General features: G+C 41.1%; 1 protein-coding gene across 1 annotated transcript in view; it reads left to right on the top strand.

Moving 5' to 3' along the window:
* Positions 1-19,762, top strand: part of LOC132398927 (myelin transcription factor 1-like) — a 44,392-nt gene extending 24,630 nt beyond the window's left edge. The window contains exons 13-17 of the mRNA XM_059978764.1: positions 6,413-6,634; positions 8,498-8,589; positions 9,584-9,687; positions 11,311-11,454; positions 19,500-19,762. Of these exons, the coding sequence (XP_059834747.1) occupies positions 6,413-6,634; positions 8,498-8,589; positions 9,584-9,687; positions 11,311-11,454; positions 19,500-19,640 (703 nt within the window). The 3' untranslated portion in view covers positions 19,641-19,762. The remainder of the gene's footprint in view (positions 1-6,412; positions 6,635-8,497; positions 8,590-9,583; positions 9,688-11,310; positions 11,455-19,499) is intronic.
* The last annotated feature ends 2,303 nt before the right edge of the window (positions 19,763-22,065 follow it).

Genomic DNA, 22,065 nt, shown 5'->3' with positions numbered 1-22,065 from the left:
TCTTTGGGACCGGCCTCAATGCCGGCGTGCACCACTTTGTGAGCCGCTTCAAGTGCGCTGGGAAGTGAGTCGCCACAAACCCCCCCCAGAACCGGCGATACACCCCCCAATGTCCTCAGTCTGGGTCGGACTCTGTTTGGGAGGTCTGCCTCTGCGCCGCGGTGCCTGAATCTCGACCGGCTGTGCCAAGTCCACATGGGCCGGTTTGAGTCAGTCCACTGTGAAAACCTCCTCTTTCCCCCCCAATGTGGACCCGATGTTCCTGATCACCGTAAACAGCCCCTCGTAGGGCCGCTGTAGCAGTGCCCAATGTCCGCCCCGTTGTACAAAAATGAACTTACAGTTTTGCAGGTCTTTGGGTACGCAGGTCGGGTGCCGCCCGTGCTGTGAAGTGGGTATGGGGGCCAGGTTACCGAGCCTCTCGCGTAGTCTGCCCAGGACTGCTGCGGGTTCTTCCTCTTGCCCCCTTGGGGCTGGTATGAACTCCCCTGGGACGACTAGGGGTGTGCCATCCACCAACTCGGCCGACGAGGTGTGCAGATCCTCTTTGGGCGCTGTGCGGATTCCGAGCAGGACCCAGGGAAGGTCATCCACCCAGTTAGGCCCTTTGAGGCGGGCCATGAGAGCTGACTTCAGGTGACGGTGGAAACACTCCACCAGTCCATTCGACTGTGGGTGGGAGGCAGTGGTGTGGTGCAGCTGTGTCCCCAAAAGGATGGCCATAGCTGACCACAGGCTGGAGGTGAACTGGGCGCCTCTGTCGGAGGTAATGTGGGCTGGTACACCAAAGCGAGATAACCAGGTGGCAATCAGTGCCCGGGCGCAAGATTCGGAGGTGGTGTCGGTGAGCGGGACCGCCTCTGGCCATCTTTTGAACCGGTCCACGATAGTCAGGAGGTGCCGCGCTCCATGTGACACTGGCAGGGGGCCCACAATATCCACCTGAATGTGGTCAAAACGCCGGCGGGTAGGGTGGAACTGCTGCGGCAGGGCTTTGGTGTGCCGCTGCACCTTGGCTGTTTGGCAGTGCATGCACATTCTGGCCCATTCACTGACCTGCTTGAGGAGTCCATGCCAAACGAACCTGTTGGCTACCATCCGGACGGTTGACCTGATGGAGGGGTGCGCTAAGTTGTGAATGGAGTTGAAAACGCGCCGCCGCCAGGCTGCCACAACGGTGGGGCGGGGTTGGCCGGTGGTGACGTCACAGAGTAGCGGTCCTCTCACCTGGGCCTACGGGGAGGTCATAGAGCTGCAAACTGGAGACTGCGGTTCTGTAACTAGTGATCTCCTCGTCTGCCTGCTGCGCCTCCGCCAGCGCTTCATAGTCTACCCCCTGGGACAGGGCTTGGATGTTAGGGCAGGAGAGGGCGTCCGCCACGACATTGTCCTTTCCTGAGACATGCCGGACATCCATCGAGTATTCGGAGATGTAGGACAGATGTCGCTGCTAGCGGGACGACCAGGGGTCGGATGCTTTCGTGAATGCAAAGGTGAGAGGTTTGTGGTCCATGAATGTGGTGAAGGGCCTACCTTCTAAGAAGTACCTGAAATGCCAGATTGCCAGGTATAGCACCAACAGTTCCCAGTCGAAAGTACTGTATTTGAGCTCGGGTGGTTGTAGGTGTTTGCTGACAAACGCCATGGGTTGCCAGCGACCCTCGATGAGTTGTTCCAGCACTCCACCGACTGCCGTGTTGGATGCATCCACTGTGAGGACGGTAGGGACGTCCATTCTGGGATGCACTAGCATCGCAGCGTTTGCCAAGGCTTCTTTGGTTTTAATGAAAGCAGCGGCAGAATCCTCATCCCAGGTAATGTACTTGCCCTTACCCGACATCAGGGTGAACAGGGGGCGCATGATTCGGGCAGCTGAAGGGAGGAAGCGGTGGTAGAAATTCACCATACCCACAAATTCCTGAAGGCCTTTGATTGTGTTGGGTCGGGGGAAATGGTGGACCGCGTCTACCTTGGCGGGCAGAGGGGTTGCCCCATCTTTAGTAATCTTGTGGCCCAGGAAATCGATGGTGTCGAGCCCGAACTGGCATTTGGCCGGGTTGATTGTCAGGCCATATTCACTCAGTCAGGTGTAGAGTTGAAAGAGGTGGGACAGATGCTGCTGACGACTGCTGCTGGCTATGAGGATGTCGTCCAAATAGATGAATGCGAAGTCCAGGTCACATCCCACCACGTCCATTAACTGCTGAAACGTCTGTGCGGCATTCTTCAGGCTGAACGGCATGCGGAGGAACTGGAAAAGGCCAAACGGGGTGATGAGTGCCGTTTTGGGGACATCGTCCGGATGCATCGGGATTTGATGTTAACCCCGGACGAGGTCTACCTTGGAGAAGATCCGTGCACTGTGCAGGTTTGCTGCAAAGTCCTGAATGTGCGGCACAGGGTAGCGGTCCGGTGTTGTAGCCTCGTTCAGCCTGCGGTAGTCGCCACATGGTCTCCAAACTCCTGTTGCTTTGGGCACCATGTGCAGGGGGGAGGCCCATGGGCTGTTGGACTGCCGTATGATCCCCAATTCCTCCATCCTCTTGAACTCCTCCTTCACCAGTTGGAGCTTGTCCAGGGGAAGCCTTCGAGCATGGGCGTGGAGGTGGGGTCCTTGTGTCGTGATGTGGTACTGTACGCTGTGTCTGGGCATGGCTGCCATGAACTGCGGTGCCAGAACCGATGAGAAATCTGCCAGGACTCCGGTGAAGTCATTGTCGGACAGCGTGACGGAGTCCAGGTGTGGGGCTGGCAACTGGGCTTCACCCAGGGAGAACATCTGAAAGTTCTCGGCGTGGACCAATCTCTGCCTCGGCAGGTCGACCAGTAGGCTGTGAGCTCGCAAAAAATCTGCTCCCAGGAGTGGTTGGGCTACGGCGGCCAGTGTGAAGTCGCACGTGAACCGGCTGGAGCCGAACTGTAGCCGTACCGTAGGTCCTTACTGTGCTGCCGTTTGCAGCCCTCATAGTGGGACCCAGTTCTCTGTTGTGGGTGTCGTAACTCGTCGGAGGTAAGACGCTGATCTCGGCTCCAGTGTCGACCAAAAAGCGGCGTCCTGACTGCTTGTCCCAGACATACAGGAGGCTATCCCGATGGCCAGCCGCCATAGCCATCAGCGGCGGCTGGCCCTGGCATTTCCCGGGAACTTGCAGGGCGGGCTACAGTGGCGGGCTTCTGTGCCCCACCGCTGGTGGTAGAAGCACCATTGTTCGTTGGTTTCCTCACCCCTGCCTCTGGGGTTAGCGGGCTCTGTGGCTGGGCCTGGTCTGGTTTGCTGCTGGGAGCATGGCCTGGTGATCTGTGTGACGGACGCCCCACTCTCCTTCTTGGCTTTGCACAGCACGTCTGCCTGGGCCGCCACCTTCCGGGGGTCGCTGAAATCCACGTCAGACAGCAGCAGGCGTATGTCCTCGGGCAGCTGCTGCAGGAACGCCTGCTCAAACATGAGGCATGGCTTGTGACCTCCGGCCAGGGACAGCATCTCGTTCATCAAAGCCGATGGTAGCCTGTCCCCCATCCCATCCAGGTGCAGTAAGCGGGCAGCTCGCTCACGCCATGAGAGACCGAAAGTCCTTATGAGCAAGGCTTTGAATTCTTTGTATTTCCCATCCTCCGGGGGCGACTGTATGTACCTCTCAACCTGGGAACCTGGGCCGCTGTGTCCTGGTCGAGGGAGCTCACCACGTAGTAGTTACGTGTGGCATCCGAGGTTATCTGCCGAATGTGGAATTGGGCTTCTGCTTGCTGGAGCCATAGGTGAGGTCGCAACGTCCAGAAACTTGGCAGTTTTAATGAAACTGCATGAACAGATGCGTCGTCGTTCATCTCCGGTCCAACTATCGTTTGGGCCGTCGGGGTCACCAATTGTAGTGGTGTGCTACACGCAGCGCTAAAATAACAACACGTAGTCAGTGAGCTGCAGTTGCAAAAGAGGTTTATTCAAACTTTGTGGCCTCGCTTTAAAGCCTTCCTGTTCCCACCGTCCCCAGGCGGGAATGCTGTAGGGGGCGTGTATTCACAGTCTGGTCCCGCGTGCAGGCTTTTCCCCTTGCTGGTGAAGTGGGCTTGGCGCCCTCTTTGGGACAGCCTCATTGCCGACGCGCTCCACTTTGTGAGCCGGTTCAAGTGCACTCGGAAGTGGGTCGCCACAGTATCACCTTGGGTAAAACTGGCAGGTGACAAGAATACTCGACTTGTAATACCCAAGAATCCAAATTCATTACATATGACTTCTTGAAATTTGGAATTTTAAATTCACAATCAGCTTAATGTTGTGAATCTGCCTATTTCTCTTGAAGAACATAACGGCCTTTCAGAGACATGTAAAATTAAACACTTCTCCACTTCAATGCCTGTCAGTGCAACTAACCACTGGATTATTGGTAAAATCATAAAGATGAAAAATATATCATTGCTATATTTGGAAAATAAGTTGGTTAAGTGTAACAAAGTCATAAATGTTTCTTATGTCAGAGCAGTACATTTGAGAATTTGACTAAAGTCAGCACCTCTTTAATTGAACTCACAATGACATATTATTAATCTAATATAATTATGCAATAACTGTCAAGTTAAAGTAGTACAATAGATGTAACAAATATTGACTTCCACTTTTTGTGAATAAGCATGTATCATTTTGCAGTTATAGTCCACGTATACTATAGGAAAATGAACATTGCTGTTACAAGTCAACTATCTCAGTCTCAGGACAATGCTATAGGATTTTTCTCAGCTCAAAGTCCCAGTAACACCTCGACTTGCTTTACCAATGACCTTCCTTCCATTAACACGCAGTCATCATAATGAAGGTTCACTGGTGACTGCAATATTGATTGTTCACTGATGATTACACAGTGGTCTTTTCCATTCACAACCCCTAAGCGAATGTAGCGGCTAAAGCCTGCACAACATTCCGTCTCGATTGATAAGTGGCAAGTACATTCATAGCACACGAATCTCAGCACTATCCTCTTGTTGAATTTCCAACAGCAACATCATCAATAAACAGACACAACTTCTTCATCTTGTTGGTCATCATCAACCAGAAAGTTAAGTGAATCAGCCAAAAAATGTTCTGCTTGTCATAATAAGTCAGAGGCTGTACTTTCTCTAGGGCAGCCTGGTAGTGTAGAGGTTAGCACAATCACTTCAAAGTGCCTGTGATCATGAATTGGAGTTTGATTTTCCACTGCTGTCTGGAAGGAGTCTGTACATTTTCCCCATGATCACATGGGTTTCCTCCCACATTTCAAAGGTGAGTGAATTGTCGGCAGGCTAAGTTGGCACAGAAGAGCGGTGATACTGGTGGCCTGCCCCAATCTGTGTTGCTTTTTAACACAAAATGTCACACATCACTATATATTTTGACTAGACATGTGACAAATAGCGCTCATCTTTATTTTCCTGTTGAGTAAGACACTCTTCAAGAGCTTGGTGAAAATTTTGCAACCCAACCCTAAATGCACAATGGGAACACCATCAGTAGTCAAACTATAGTGTTAAACAAGGCACCACACTATCCCTTAGGAGCAATTATGGTCTGTCAGTAATGCAACATCTCATGAATGAATAAAATAATATACATTCTTGTAGGTAAGTGAAAGCTGGAAAGACAGTCATCGTGGTACATGTCAGATTTGTGAGAGCTTCATTAGAGGCCAAATGTTATTCAGATTATGATATAATGAGATGGCCCATGACTTTCTCAATTTTTTTTAGTTTTCCACCACACTAAATTCACCAATTTAAAATAGACACTAAGATATAGAGAGTTTATTATCCTTTAGAGCAATAAAATGAAATCCTGTGAGTTTTATAAAGAGCATATGATCTGCTCTGTTAAATTATCACCCAAGCTATGAAGATGAGATCTATCCCTGCTCCTGTTTAAAAAAAAACATTTGGTAGAGACACTAACAGGTTTATTTAAAAACAGAGCTAAATGTAAGGCAATTTTTAAAAAACAGCTCAAAAGTATTTGTAAATATGTAAAGATATTGGCTGATTTGCTAGTTATTTAAAATATATGTCTTGTACTCACTCATTTTATATCACATATACCATTCAAACTGTTAATATTTGTAAATTTTAAAAAAACAATGGTTATAAAAAGAAAAAAAGCCAGTCATTGTCTGGGGATTGTAATTTATATACAATTTAACCTTTATTTAATGTTACTTACAAGAAGCTACATGTTGTAGTTGGGCAGTGGCTAAAGAATGCATTTGGTTAACAACTAAACAAAGCCATAGCCTGGATTTACTGTAAATCTAAAGATAATCCTGTAAACATACCTATTTTATATATCAATTTCATTATTTTAATTCTATTTCTTGACATTTTTTTTACATTCCTGCCTTTCAGTGTGTATTAGAGCAGGTAGCCAGTAGTAACAACTTTCTATTTCTTTTAGATGTCCTGTTCCTGGATGTGATGGTCTCGGGCATGTAAGTGGCAAGTATGCATCGCATCGCAGTGCATCTGGCTGTCCTTTGGCTGCTCGCAGACAGAAGGAAGGATTCCACAATGGGTCTCCATTTACTTGGAAACCTGTGAAAGGAGATGGACCAGCCTGTCCAACCCCAGGGTGTGATGGGTCGGGGCACGCTAACGGGAGTTTCCTTACACATAGAAGGTACATAACATTATCCTTTACTAGTACAGCAAACAATACTTCCACCTGCAACAGCCACAGTGAATCTTCTATTTGGGTCATTATTAAAATATAGACCTGAAATCTGAAACTTTAAGTAAACCTTTTTCCTTCATCAAGTAGAGACATTAGGCATTTAAAATAAATAGGTTAATGTCCCAGCTGAAAAGCAGACAGGATTATCAAAGATTAAGTCCATGTTTGTCTTTCAATCAATGTTAAATATGGAATGCTTTTTTAATTGGAAGTGCTGCCCCATCTCCAGCCCACAATATTTCTGATGGATGAAATGCTTCGATATATCTAGGTGGGTTAAATCAAACATGTGAAGTAGGAGTGCAGGGAATGGGAATATAGTACAGTATTGAAGTTTTGAATGCAAAAATCAAAAAGTATTTAGACAATGCTGGCTACCTTTTTAATTAGTTTTATCTATAGTGCTGGCATTATTAGTACTTCTGAAGGAAACTGTTCACCCTGGCTTGTTCAGTTTTGGAAATAATATTACACTGAGCAAAATACAAAAAGCAACTTTATTAGCAACTCTTCATTATTTGAAATAATAGAAGTCTGGGACTTTCAGTTGATAATATTAGTAAGATTTTAGTGCACTTGAAAGCAATTCCTGGTTCCACTATTTTAGTGAAAACAGTAAAATTGAACAGAGAAAGTTATGATGGGATGGCAAGGTAAATTTGACCACTATTTTGCACTAGTGGTAATTTCTATGCCCATACCTTTTAAATTAGAGTAATAGAGTCATACAGCACAGAAAGAAGCCCTTTGGCCCCATCCACCCACACCAACCAGTGGAATCTCATTAACATTAATACCATCTCCCGGCACTTTGTCCAAAGCCTTCTATGCTTTGGCAATTCAATTACTCATCTGGATACTTCTTAAATGTTGCCATCTTCAACCTCTGTCTCAGGCAATACTTTCCACATACTCACCACGCTCTGGATGGTGAAGGTCCTCTTCGTATCGCTTTCACTCTTTCATCTTGCTCTAAATTTATGACCTCTAGTTTTATCTTCCTCTGATATTAAGTAAAGTTTGCTTTTGTTTACCGTCTATAACCTTCATAATTTTATATATCTCAATTGTCTCCCGCTTAATCTTCCCAGCTCCACTGAGAGCAGACTTGGCTTCTCCACCAGCTCCTCATCATTGACTGTTCCATCCTGGTGATTCTCCTCTGCACCCTCTCTAACATTATCACGTCCTAAGATGACCAGAAATGCACACACTACTCCAGCTGATGTCCAAGATTTTATAAAATTGGAATATGACCTCCCTACTTCTGTATTTGATGCTCCAACTAATAAAAACAAATATCCTATATGCCTTCCTAACCACATTACCTACCTGTGTTGCCACTTTCAAGGACTTATTGAGATGTACTCCAAGGTCCTTCTGTTCCTCGATTATCTCAGAGGTCAACCATTCATCTTAGTTTCATTAGAACTCCTTAAGTGTACCTCTTCAAATTTGTATGTATAAAGCCCATTTCATCAGTCTGTCTCTCTGCAGTCTGAGACTGCCTTATACACTGTTAACAACTCTGCTGATTTTGGTGTCACCTGCAAACAGAATCATGCCTCCCACATTCACATTCAGTTCATTCATATATAGTGTATAGCAAACAGTAAGTGTCCCATCACCAATTCTTGTGGGACGCTACTAGTCATTAGCTACTGAAACTGTTATTATGTTTTCATTATTTTACTTTAATTCTAGTTTTTGATATAAGTGTATCCATAAATCTACAGGAAAATTTGTTGGTTTAGTTTACACAATTAGTTTGTTCACTCGTGTAACTTATATTTTGCCTCTTTTTTTAAGTCTTTCTGGCTGTCCAAGGGCTACTTTGGCCATGAAGAAAGCAAAATTCTCAGGGGAGGATCTACTAACAACAAAATTTAGAGCTAGTGATGGTAAGATACGATAGCAAATGAAATTTAATGTAGTCTTCCATTGTGATTCGAAACCATGTATGTAAATACTATTTACAAGGCCGTTGTTTTACAATTTCCTAGAAAATGCTTGTAACACAGATACCTATCCCTTACTAAATGTTGATATTAACTAATTACAATTTTATTTTCAGAATTACTGTAAATCAGAAATTTGTATTATAGTAGAACTTGTTTGTTTTCTGCAATGCAAATGTATGTTTATGTATAAATATAAAGTATCTATTGCATAAATTATGTTACTTTGATCCTAAACCACTAATGTACAAAGTAACTTCAGGGAGAGACAGAACAAGCAATAGTGTAATGCTTTTGATTATCTTAATGGAAAGGAAAGTGCTGGGGAGTATTCTCTGTTTATGTGAGAGCATTATATTTACAATGTGTGTATTGTAAGTGGGCAATCCTGTGGTCAGTTCAGAAGGATTTAAGCAGAACAGCACATTGAACTCAACTTTGTTGGTGGCAGCTAGTGCGAGGAATCACCTCCAAGTGGTTCATTTGCAAGTATCGATCAGTTTGAGCGCAAGTCCCAAAATTGGCCAGCCGGAAGTAAACCTTTATTGGGGGCTAATAAATTACTAGCCACAGCCATCTAGAATGACTTTTTACTGTCAATTGCCTCCAAGGCAGCCCTTGTCAAACTTATCTGAAATGGACTTATTTTTTAAGTTTACATCTCCAGAGCTTTGAAATTGGAGCACTGAGATCCCACTTATAATTTAAAGTGAATGATTTCTAGCTATTGAGTGAAATTTTGAGAGGGCATTGCTTTAAGAAGTAAGCACTTTCTCAACACTGAGTATATGAAATTATTTTTTACAAATATTATCTGGTAAGAATTTAATGCAATTATTTGAATAACAAAATTACTTTGACTAAAATAGCAAAGATGGAATATCATATCGAGATTTATTTTTGAGATGGGCTCATGTACGCTTCTGTTTCCTCATAGCAATAGAGAATGATGAAGAAATTAAACAGCTCGACAAAGAGATCAGTGAACTGAATGAATCCAACACAGAAATGGAATCCAATATGGTGAAGTTGCAATCACAGGTATTAGTTAAAGATGGGTGGTATGCTGATAAAGTGTTGCTGCCTCCAGTACAGGGATCTGGGATTGCATTCTTTCTGGATATGCACATTCTCTCCATGGCTCCATGACTTCCCTCTCCAGCTCTGGTTTCCTCCAACATCACAAACCTAAGTTCATTGCCCCATAGAAAAGGTAAAATGAATCAGAGGGAATTTGATTGGCTTGTGTGGGAGAAAATGTTTCACAGGCACAGGAAAATGAGGATGGGGGAATGGCACTGATGTAATTGTTCACCTGGGACCCAGTATAGATCTGATGGGCCAAATGGCATCCTTCTTTGCTACCTATAAACATTTTCACAAGAAGTTATATTTTACAATATGTTTATCAATGTTTTCAGAGCAGAGACACAAATAACTCAATTTAAATCAGGCTATTTTCAACAGAACTGGATAAAAATCATACTTGAACACCAGGTGATGTTTGTAATGTTTCCTCTAAACTCACCAGGAACTGTTTCCAGCACTTCCTTCAAACATACTGGGAGCCCATTTCCCATGCTCCCTACTTACTGCGAACTGATCTCACACTCTCTTTATAAGTCTCTCTCTCTTTCTCTCTCCCTCTCTTTTTCTCTCTCTCTCTTCCCCCTTCTCCCCCTCCTCCTGGCTCTGCCGGCTCTGTTTCCTGTGCATCTGTAACATTTGCCAGTCCTGGTTTCCCATGCTCCCTTTAAACACAGTTTTACTGCAAAATTAAATATACTACATTAACACCTGGAAACAGATGTATTAAAAGTGCTTTTGAATATTAATAGGAATGATATCCAATAGGATAGAAAATCTGCCAGTCATGAATGTGGTGAATGAAGGGTTTTACTTTAAAAAAATACTGAATATCAGGTATTAAAGGATAAAGTTGTTGTTAAATGTGTTATTTTGTTATCAGTGACACGTGGGATGATCTAGGCTCATTACTTAGTGATCTAGATTCACTATTTGTTTAATTTTTTGTTATATATTCATACGCTTGAAACCGAACTGCGATTTCCCAGGTTCGTGTCACATGGTACCAAATTAAGTAGCAAATAAAGAAAGTCTTTTTCTTAATAGCTGGATTTGAACCAAGCTGCAAAGGGTGGAAAACATTTGTCCCAACAGTGATCTTCTAAATGAACCCCTCATTATAATTCACCATTCCAGCAGAAATATGCTACTTGCATTTATCTATGAATCTCATTCATTCTTTGGCGTAGACATATTTTATTGCTTGATCCTAAAGGTGGAAAAGGAGGCCGTAAATAACTTCTTGGGCTTAATTATATGTTATAACATTTTGTGATGTTGTGATTTCATGATCCAATGATGTCACATTGTTACTGCATGAATATATGGAGGTTTGCCTTTTTATGTGAAGCATGTTATTCAGAATATACTCTTCAAGAGCCATAGTAGTTGATAGTATTTGTTACTTTCAAGTATTCTTCAAATGTTTAATTTCAATTTGTCTGACATAATGATGGCAGAAACAGAAACAACTGTAGGTGTCTAATTACATGCATTAATTAATCAGATTAAAAGAAGTGTCTCAAGTGTTTTAGTGTTTACTGAATCTATGGACTAACATTCAGTGCTTTTGTTCAGATTTCCAGCATGGAAAAAAATTTGAAAACTATCGAGGATGAAAATAAAGTAATTGAAGAACAAAATGAAGCCTTATTTAAAGAGCTGGCAGGGTTGAGTCAAGCCCTAATTCGTAGCCTTGCTGACATCAAGCTGCCTCAAATGGTAATCCACCTTGTACAGAAGTGTATATTCTTTAATATAGCTGATAGATTAAGGTGATAAACTGAATAACATTATCCTTTAATTTTGAGGGTAATTTTATTACTTTTTCTTTATGATGTGGTTTTTTGGATACATACTGGGAATTCTAGAATTGAGAATTGAGGGTCAGCTGAATTTTCTGCCTTGAATACTTGTCTATATTCAAAGTCAAAATCAGTATTAATTGTATTGCCAGATTTCTACCACAGCATTAGTATTTGTTTTTGATCTATTATCTTCATGTTTCAACAATGTAATGTTTGGTATAATCCCTGTGAGTTTTGCCAAGTCAGGATTGCAAAAAAGGCAAAATAATTATCTGCTACATTGAAGACTTAACTATTGCAGCCACATATTTCTGCAACACTTTGCTTGTTGGATTTATTTCACTCATTGTGACATCTGTTAATGCGCCCAATATTTCAGTAAATCAGCTGTGCTATGGGGTGAAGTATGCAGTCTACTCTGGGGCAGATATGATGTTTTTTGGCCAATATTCAATTGCAAAGTGGAAGCACCATGTTCTGATATCAAACAAAATTTTTAATTTTCCATTTTGATTTTTTTCCCCACTCACTTAACTGTGCTAGTAGAACCACTACCTCACAATGCCGGCGGCAAAGTGGGATCAGACTGACTCTTGGGCCTATTTATGCAGAGTGTGCACATTCTCTCTGTGATTCTAGATTTCCTTGAAGTGCAATGGTTTCCTCCCATATCCCAAAGAAGTGCTGGTTGGTCACTGTATATTGCCCTCATGTGTAGTTGAGTATTAAAATCCAGGAAGACAATGGAGAGAATGTGGTATGAATAGAGAGATTGTACGGAGAATGAAAACGTGGGATGTGTGATAGTGGGTGTGAACTTGGTGAGTCAGCAGCCTGTTTCTGTACTGAATCGTTTTATGTCTGTAACGCCGTGCAGCTTCATTCTATACTCTTCATTATTTACTTGCCCAGCTATCTTTGTGTTACCAGCAAAGTTAACAACCATGTCTTCAATGCTTTTATCCAAGTCATTTATATAAAGTACCTACTTCATTTTGAAGGGACCAGAATATAAAAGCGAGGAAGTAATACTGAAGCTTTATAAGGCATTGGTCAGACCACTCTTGGAGAATTGTGAGCACCTTTAGGTCCCTTATCTAAGAAAAAACTGCTGGCATTGGAGAGGGTCCAGAAGAGGTTTACGAGAATGATTCTGGGAACAGAAGGGTTAATGTATGAGGTACTTTTGGTGGCTCTGGACCTGCACTTGCTGCAGTTTTGAAGAATGAAGGGGAATCTCACTGAAACCAAACGAATATTGAAAGGCGTAGATAAGAGTGGATGTGAAGAGGATGTTGCCTATTATGGGGAAGTCTAGGACCAGAGGGCACAGCCTCAAAATAGGAGGACATCCCATTTGGACAGAAGTGAGGAGGAATTTTGTTCAGCCAGATGGTAGTGAATCTGTGGAATTCATTGCCATAGACAACTGTAGAAGCCAAATTATTGGATGTATTGAAAGCAGGGGTTAGTAGTTTCTTGATTAGTAAGAACTAATAAAGATTATGATGAAAAGGCAGTTTAATGGGTTTGAGGGGGATAATAAATCAATCATGATGGAGTGGCAGAACAGGCTCGATAGGCCGAATGACCTAATTAATTCAGCTCCTATGTCTAATGGTCATATTATGAGCCTTGCAATTGAAAGGTTTAAAATTCTGCTGTGTCTGATATTGACATCACAATTAATCCTGCATCCTGACATCGTGTGTCATCTAATTTGCAATATTATGGGCCCTTTTGGAATCTGTTCTCATAGCTTTCATATAGTCTAGATCCAAAGGTTTTAAAAAACGTAAGTCTGAACCACCAGTACAGAGGACTGTAGATGTCATATGGTGATAAACCATGAGCTTATTAAATCTCATTTAAAAATTGATCAAGTAAAATGATTTCTTCAATTTCTAGTAAGTATCTCTATTGATAAAAGATTTTTTTTTCATTCCTGTCTGATAGAAGGACCTATGTGAGCAAACAGAATGGAAATTTTCCTGAGTTCTTGTTCAGCCGAAAAGAATCAATTTTGGGAGCAGTATTTGTTCCTTTTCTTCCTTCCATTTTGCCTGTTACGTCGCTGGTGTTTAGGGCAACAATGAAGGTTGTCCGTCTTTGTCCATACCGTCGCACACAGATAAAGAAGGATTCTTCATTGCTGTTTCAGTAACAATTTTTTTTAACCATTCAAGTTTGTTAACCCTAAGCTGAACCCTGGACCTGGAGAACCAATGTGGACCACTCTTAGTCTGGCATTTACCCTTTGACATATTTGGCATGTGTGACCTTACCAAGAGCCAAAGTACAAGGCCCTGACTCTAGCCAACATAGCTCTCCAGGTCATTGAAGCACACAAACCTCCAAACCCGACGAGAAGGTTGTGGTCCTCTCGGAGGGGTGTTGGTTACTTGATTTGCGCCTATATTGTAGTTTAATGCATAAAATTACAGTGGATGGTAGGTGCTTCATTTACATGTGAAAACAGGCAAAATACTTCCCAATGACACAGGTCAAAGGACACTTGGTTGTTTCAAGCTCCCGGCAGAATAAGGATGTTTGGAACCAAGTGAAACATGAATTCTGGCCCTTTGAGAGTTTGAAGGATATTGGCATTCCTGCTACCCTTGGAGGTTAGCATGCTGGAACCACAAGCTTTTAAGGAGACATGTGGTACATTTACTTTGATGCAAGAGGATTTGAGTGCAAGAGCTGCATTTATACATAAAATCCTGGTGCACTGGGAACATTGTGTACAGCTCTGGACTCTATTTAAGGAAAGTTACATTTATAATAGTGAATATAGTAGATGTTCATTACATTGATTTCTGGCATAATTTACTGTCCTAGGAAGAAAGATTAAGCAGCCTGAATCTATACGCAAAATGGTTTATAAGAATGAGTGGAGACCTTATTGAAATACAAGACATTATTATGGAGGTTGAAAATGCCGTAATGATGATTCCCCTGGGTGGGGTGTCTGGAACCAAGGGAAACAATCTTAAAAATAAGGATCTTCCTTCCAGGAAGTAGCTAAAAGAAAATGTTCATACAAAGATTCAAATTCAGTTTCATTTATTTATCACATGTACGTCAAAACATACAGTAAATGATGACATTTGCATTAACAACCAGCAAAACTGTGGGATGTGCTGGGAGAAGCCCACAAGCGTCAGCACACATTCCGGTGTGAACATAACATTAGCATGTCAAGATTGTTCACCATAAAGAAAACGAAACAACACAACAAGATGAGCCATTTTCCTGCCCTGTCACTTACCTAGACACTCACAGACACAGACAGGCCTCCAACTCCAGGACAGGCCACCCCTGGGCCTCCAACCTCCAGTCCTTAGCCCTGGACTCTCAGACTCACAGATATTAAAACCTCTGATCCCCGTTACCTGGCCTGAACTCACAGACTCCCAGAGATTGGGCCTCCAACTTGCAGATATGTCAACCCAGAGACTTCAACCTTTGAGCCAGCTCCTGTCTTCAAACTTTGGCCTTGGACTTCTGGTATAGACCCCAGGACTCTCCAATCGCAGGACTTTGAACTTCATGCCTCAGCCTCTGGACTTGCGTGGCTCTTCATCCTAGGAGTTACCACCCCTTGTGGCTCCTGCCCACATAGAGCCTCACCAAGTAGTGATTCTCCGGAATATCCGAGACTTCTAGTGAGGTTCAGTTCTTCAATGTACCAAAGGTCAATAGATTTTCAAATGTTAAGGAAATAAATGGATTCCAAGCTAGTACAGTAAAGTGTCACTAAGGTAAAAAAAAAACACGGTAATCTTAAATGAATGGCAGAGTAAACAAAAGAGCTCAAGTAGTCTATTCCTACTTCACTCAGCCCATCTATAAAGAAATTGCACCTATGATACTGGTTAAATGAATAAAATGTGATGCCTGAAGAGGCAGATGAGATAGGATTGTCATATTTAGGTTTTCTCAGTCACAGAAGTTGCCCTGTAATCATTATATGATGTAAAGTAAGCCTTTATTGAAGGAATGAAGCAATCTGCAGTTAGAATTGAATAATTATCTCTTTCATTTGCTGGAAAATGAATTAACATGTAATATTAGACAAAAAGACATGAATTTGCAAAGATAGGGGATTGATATTTAGCAGATTAATGTAATTAATTTTGAATTTTCAGTGAGGCTTTCTTTGCAGTGATTTTCTTGTGAAAGTTCAAATAATAAATTTTGAGCATGAAAATAGCAAAACAATTGTGATTGAAAGTGCATTAAGAGCATGAGCAGAAATCATACCTGGCATTACAGAGTCCATCAGAAATTGTTGTCATCTACAAAGGCTTCTATTTAGGGAATTAACTTCACTTAAATCTAGTTGAAAACTGAGACTGAAAAATTCTTTAATTTTTTCTATTGATTAATCGTCAATGTTTGGTAGTCATGGTATTTGAATTTCTCTACAGTATTTGTGAAACAAGAATTATGCACTGCAGCGGTGCAATCTAAAAGTAAATATGGCATATTTTGGCTTTTCTCAAGAGCCTTCTACATCGCTTATAGTTACTGCTGTTATGTTAACTTCATTGAACTGCAAGTTTTATTTTCAGTAACATGAGAAAAACATAGAAAATGCTGGAGGAGCTCAGCGGGTCAGGCAGCATCTGTGTAAATTAATAAATAGTCGACATTTTGGGCCAAGCCCCTTCTTCAGGACTGTGAAGGAAGGGGAAAGATGCCAGACTTAAAAGGAGGGAAGGAGAATAGTTAGAAGGCGGTAGGTGAAGCCAGGTGGATAGGAAAGATAAAAGAGCTGGAGAGGAAGGAATCTGATAGGAGAGGAGAGTGGTCTCGTTTACCCGGTGTCCATCTTATCAGTTAAAGCTATTAAAATCCATTAAAGCTTGAAAAATGGTGTTTAATCCAACTCAGCTATGCATTCTCTACTCTCAGTTCCTCTGCCCTTGTTCTGTCCCCTTCCACACAGCACTGATTTGCTTCACACAATGTTGATCACAATATAAGTGCACTTTGATTCATTGATATTTTTAAGAAAAATGATCATACAGTTTATGATTTCAAAAATGTAGATTTTGTAAACACCACCCAGTTATAGGTTATAAAGACTGCCAGTGGTATGGTCAAGCATGGTAACCACATTGCTACATGTAATATAATAGATTCTGTTTAATTGAGACCATCGGTTAATCAGATCAGCCACTTATTGGGGACAACTTTTAAAGAACAAAAAATTAACTGTGGAAATAGCCGTTCATTTATTTGGGACACCATGCCACTTAATTGAGAGAGGAGACTGTTGCCTAACAGTTTCTAACTAGCATCAATCAGATGCACTTGAGTGTTCCTTCGACACTATGGTGTAATTTCACCGAACAGTTTTTAAATAGCATTAATTGCATGTGTTTGCGTTCTGTTATCCATTTGGGTTTATAGACGCCAATTCAAAAACAATTGATTTTTGATCATTTTGTTGTTGTTTTTTGATTGAAAAAATGTCAAACCCTTGCCAAGATGCCATTATAAGATTTGACATTATCCTAAAGAAGCACATCAGTGGAAAACAGGAAGCTGGTCAACAAGATGTAAATGCAACAGATGGTTGGTTTATCTCAGTTGAAATGTTGGCAGCACACTGAATTCAAGAAAGCTCACAGCAAGAAAGGTTGTGCTGATACTGTAAATGCAGAAACTTGGAAATCTACAAAACACATCAACGCTTCAAAAATTTCAATCAGATGATAGCTACAATGCCAGTGAAACAGGCCTTTTTTATTGTGCCATGCGGAACAGTTCCCTTGGATACAAGCGTCTAACATTAACAGGTTCAAAGAAAGCAGTGGATGGCTTAATAGATCAATTACATACACTAGGTGTCTGCTCTGGATTTGTTCAGTTACAGTCAATCAAAGAACATGGCAGTTCTCTGGATGGATTCCTCCATCAATACATTTTAGGGAATAACACATAGTTTTATAGTCATGTTGTAGTATTGCCGTTCTATTTTTTCTGTATTTAAATATGTAATTTGTTACTCAGTTAAATGTTGGTTTATCTTTTGTATACCCTTCTAACTATTTCCATGAAACTTTGGCTAATTGGCGCAGCCACTCAAGTGGGCCAAAATATACTGGTCTCCATGTGTCCCAGTTTAACCAGAATCCTCAATATATGTAATGTTACCTGCACACTGCATAGTCTTCAGAGAAAATAGCCTGCTTTCATTGGGATGAGTTACAGTAGTTGCTGTTTCTTCTGTTTAATTAGTATATTTTCTGAGTTACTTTGATGCTAGAATTTAAAATATCTTCAGTGAGTCAAACACCCAGTCAAGCTCTAATTTATTGGCTGGTAGTGAATGATAACATACATGCAGCTTTATAGTGCATTGAAAGCAAGAAAGGCTCTTAAAATGGTTTCCTGAGGTTGTCCAATGACACTTTGCAGAGTTTACTAACCCAGCTAAAAGCTTTGACTTTAATGAAAGATTGGAGTTGCTACATAGTCTAATCAGGCAGTAGCTGTACATGCACAGCCGAGAGATTTGCTTTACAGAGCCATAAAAGTTACTCACAGCAACAACCTCCAGTCATGCAAAAGTCAAAATTGCACACTAATTGGTGGACCACTTTGTTGAGCACCTCTGCTCCATCTGCACAAAGCAGAATTTCCCAGTGGCCAACAATCTTCATTCCTATCCCCATTCCAGTGCTGACATATCAGTCTAGGTACATATTCCATCTAGGTAGCTTCCAACCTGAAGGCATGAACATCAATTTCTCCTTCCAGTAAATTTCCCCTCCCCCTTCCCTCTTACCTCTTCTCCTCACCTGCCTGTCACCTCCCCCTGTTGCCTCTCCTTCTTCCCTTTTCCTATGGTACACTCTCCTCCTCTATCAGATCCTTTCTTTTCCAGCCCTTTGCCTTTTCCATCTATCATCTCCCAGCTTCTTAATTCGTTCCCCCCCCCCCCCACCTGGCTTCACCAATCACCTTCTAGCTTGTCCTCCCTCCCTTCCCCCAACTTTTTATTCTAGTATCTTCTCCCTTCCTTTGCAGTCCTCGGTAGTTCTCTGTCTGAGATGGTGGTGAGTGGCACTGGAGCGCCACAAGGGACTGTCCTGTTTCGGTTTCTGTTCACACTGTACACCTCAGACTTTCAGTACAAACCTGGGTCTTGTCACTGGCAGAAGTTCTCTGATGACTCTGCAATGGTTGGATGTATCGCAGATGGGCAGGAGTCATCTCTGACTGGTGGTCAAGTTTGTGGAGTGACGCAGGAGGAATCACCTGCTCCTGAATGTGGCCAAAATGAGGGAGAAGGTGATTGATCTTAGGAAAAGGACTGAAATGAGTCCTGTATACATTCTGGGAGAAGAAGTTAAGGTGGGGAGGAGTACAAGTACTTGGGTGTTCACTAAACCAACACATAGGCTGTCTACAAGAAGGGGATGGGCTGACTTTATTTTCTAAGGAAGCTGAGATGTTTCTATGTGTGCAGCAGAATGTTGCAAATCACTTCATTAGATACTGCCTGCCCTGTTGAGTTCCTCTAGAATTTTGTATGTGTTGTGCTGGACTTTAGGACACTACAAGAGCATAACGGTTGGCGTGACACTAATACAGCCTAGAGCACTGGAGTTCAATTCCGGCACCCCCTGTAAGCAAGTTTAAACATGTGTTTCCTCCAGGTACTCCGGTTTTCTCCCACAGTCCAAAGATATACTGATTAGTAGGTTAAATGGTCATTGTGTATTGTCCCATGATTAGTCTAGGGTTAAATTGGTGGGTTGCTGGGTGGCTTGGCTCAACTGGCAAGTAGGGCCTTTTCTGTGCTAGATCTCCAAATTATAAAATAGATAATAAAAATAACAAAATTTCGAGCATCCGCAGAATCTCTTGTATCTCTGTTCAGAGTGTCCTTGTTAGTTACTCATTTTAACACTATTTTTTGTTTCTGTTATTGTTCAGCAGGAACCAATCAGCGAACAGAATTTTGACACCTATGTTAATACCCTCACAGATATGTATACTAATATGGAATGCTACCAGAACCCAGAAAATAAAGCACTACTGGAGAGCATTAAACAAGCTGTAAAGGGCATTCAGGTCTGAAAAAAACTCTGTATATGAACTGTTCAAGTATACTGTAAATACAGTACATTTGTGATTGATATTGGTTTAGAAATATTTATAGCAATTACGAACATAGAAATTGCACTTGTTTAGAACAAGTAGTCCGTAACCTTATTGTGTAAATTTTAAAATAACGTTTAAATTGAATCCGGAAAGCAAATATGTAAACTATTCTGTATGTTGACTCTTCCTATTTATTTAATGTTCGTCTATTTATTTAACTTTGTTTTTAATCCAGATAAAGCTAAATTTTTTAAAAAAACATGTTTCTGGAGTGCATGAAAACAATAATATTTTATGTTGCTCCAGTTTAAGCTGTTTTATGAAGTTAACACAAGTCAAGTTATTTTTGTATTGTATTATTTATTATTTTATTAATGTGATTTATTCCCTTTTTATGTGGAGTGAGAATATTTTATAACTGACATGTTTTGATAATTTTTCAGAAAATGTTCTGATTTTATTAATATTTTTTCCTATTCATGAAAATATTTTTCAGACATTTGCCACCACTGAAGCAAAACAATGAATTAACTACTATTTATTTGATATTTAAGCAAATTAATTTAAAGAGTCCTTACTATAATACTTAAGAGCCATTTTTTGTGATTGACGTATATTTATTTTATAAGTCTACGTGTCTGTTATGTGACATTGGATTTGAGGTCAGCATAGTCTGCGAACTTAAATGTATTGTAGAATGATGCAGTTAGAATCCTTCCTCTGAATAATTTGAACAGTTTCCAAAATGAAATGATAAGAAATTTTAATATGGGACGTTTACAGCCTTTTTACAGCAAGAGCAGGTTTACAGAATTACATTGTGGTTCTAGTTCATTATTTCTCCATTGGACTAAATAAAACAGACAAGAAAGTCATTGGAGTAAACCACTCATTATTTCTAGGACAGTAACTACAAAAGGAAAGAGCAATTGCAGACTTCTGTACAATGTACTGGAGTCCTGCTGTAGTTTTAACACATTCCAGATATTGAACTGTGTTTGACTTTGATGAAGTCTCAGGTCATTAATACTTGGGATCAGGGCATTAGTGGCATTCTTGCCTCACTGAAAGTTATGTAATTTATAAGTTATGTTTGTAAATCAGAAAAAAACTGAACTTTTTTGCAGTGCTAAGTATTGTAATTATTTACTGAAGTAAGCACTGTTCAAACACTGTTTTAGTGCAATTTTTGTTGTGATTGTGCATCAAAATGTATGTATCTATGTTTAAAGACAAAATTACTGTTTACTCATATAAATACTTACATCTTGTTGTTCCATCTGCATAATGAAATAAAACAAAACTAATAAAAAATTTTGATGAGCCTAATACTTAAGAATCATGTTTCATGTGCAGTTTAAATTATCTTTTTGTTTTCTTTCATTATTGGTGTATTTTAGTAATAATTCTCACTAAAGATGTGGCACCTGTTTTATAAGGAGAAGGTACTGCTCATTTGCAGCTGTGTTTTAGCCGTGCCTTGTAGGCTAAGTTACATAATTGCTGAAAACAGCAAGTCTAAGATAATTTAGAGCTTAACTGCGTTTGTTGAAAGATGCCTGAAGATTGACAAGACAGTTAGAATCAGCATGAAATAATGCTTTAGCTTTGAGAAATCCTATGAATATCTGTGTGTCTTCTTTGGCATTACTTTCTGCCTATAATCTCAAGTATATTATACAAGCTATTACTCTTCTGTTACCATGCATTTGTATATAGTCTGTAACATCAAACACTAATTATTGTAATTCAGTACATTTGCAATAAATTGAAGACTAATTATTCTTGAGCAACTCACAGGTCAACTTAGAAATATTTTCTGTGAGAAAATTTACTTATAGATGCTTGCAAATCGTGAGACTTTCTTTAAGATCAGAATCATCAGAAAGGGAGAGGAGCATGGCAAATTCAAGAGGGGCAACGTTGTGTGGGCAATGAATGGATCTGGAGAGGATAAGCAACAAAGGGAATGGTCCAGGTGATTGTGAGTACTGAGGATGAGTGAAAAGATTTGTGGTGAAGGATCCAGATTGATGAAATAGGCCTGGAGGCAGAGGCAACCAAAGAAGAGTTCCATGCCATGGTGAGCTCAGAATTCATTGATATGAAAACATGGAGCGTCAGAGGGATTGGAGAGAAAGGGTTGAAATGAAAACACTGCAGCCCGTGGGACTGGGGAGTCTGATGAGGATCTGAGGAGAATGAACGGGAGAAGAATTTTGAAGGAAATTTGGATATAATAGCTGTTGTTCTTTCTCCCAGCCCATGTTATCTTTGTTTTCCTCTGGAAGTGGAGTATATGCCCATTCTACAAACACTATACCTTCTTTTGTCTTTTTTTGTCTATTATCCTTCTCTAACTCTCCCATTCACTTACTGACCAGACAACCTTCTTTACAGA

This window comes from Hypanus sabinus, chromosome 9 (assembly GCF_030144855.1).
Source record: "Hypanus sabinus isolate sHypSab1 chromosome 9, sHypSab1.hap1, whole genome shotgun sequence".
Lineage (NCBI taxonomy): Eukaryota > Metazoa > Chordata > Chondrichthyes > Myliobatiformes > Dasyatidae > Hypanus > Hypanus sabinus.
Note: the sequence above shows the minus strand (reverse complement) of the source record. Positions and strands in the feature narration are given on the sequence as shown.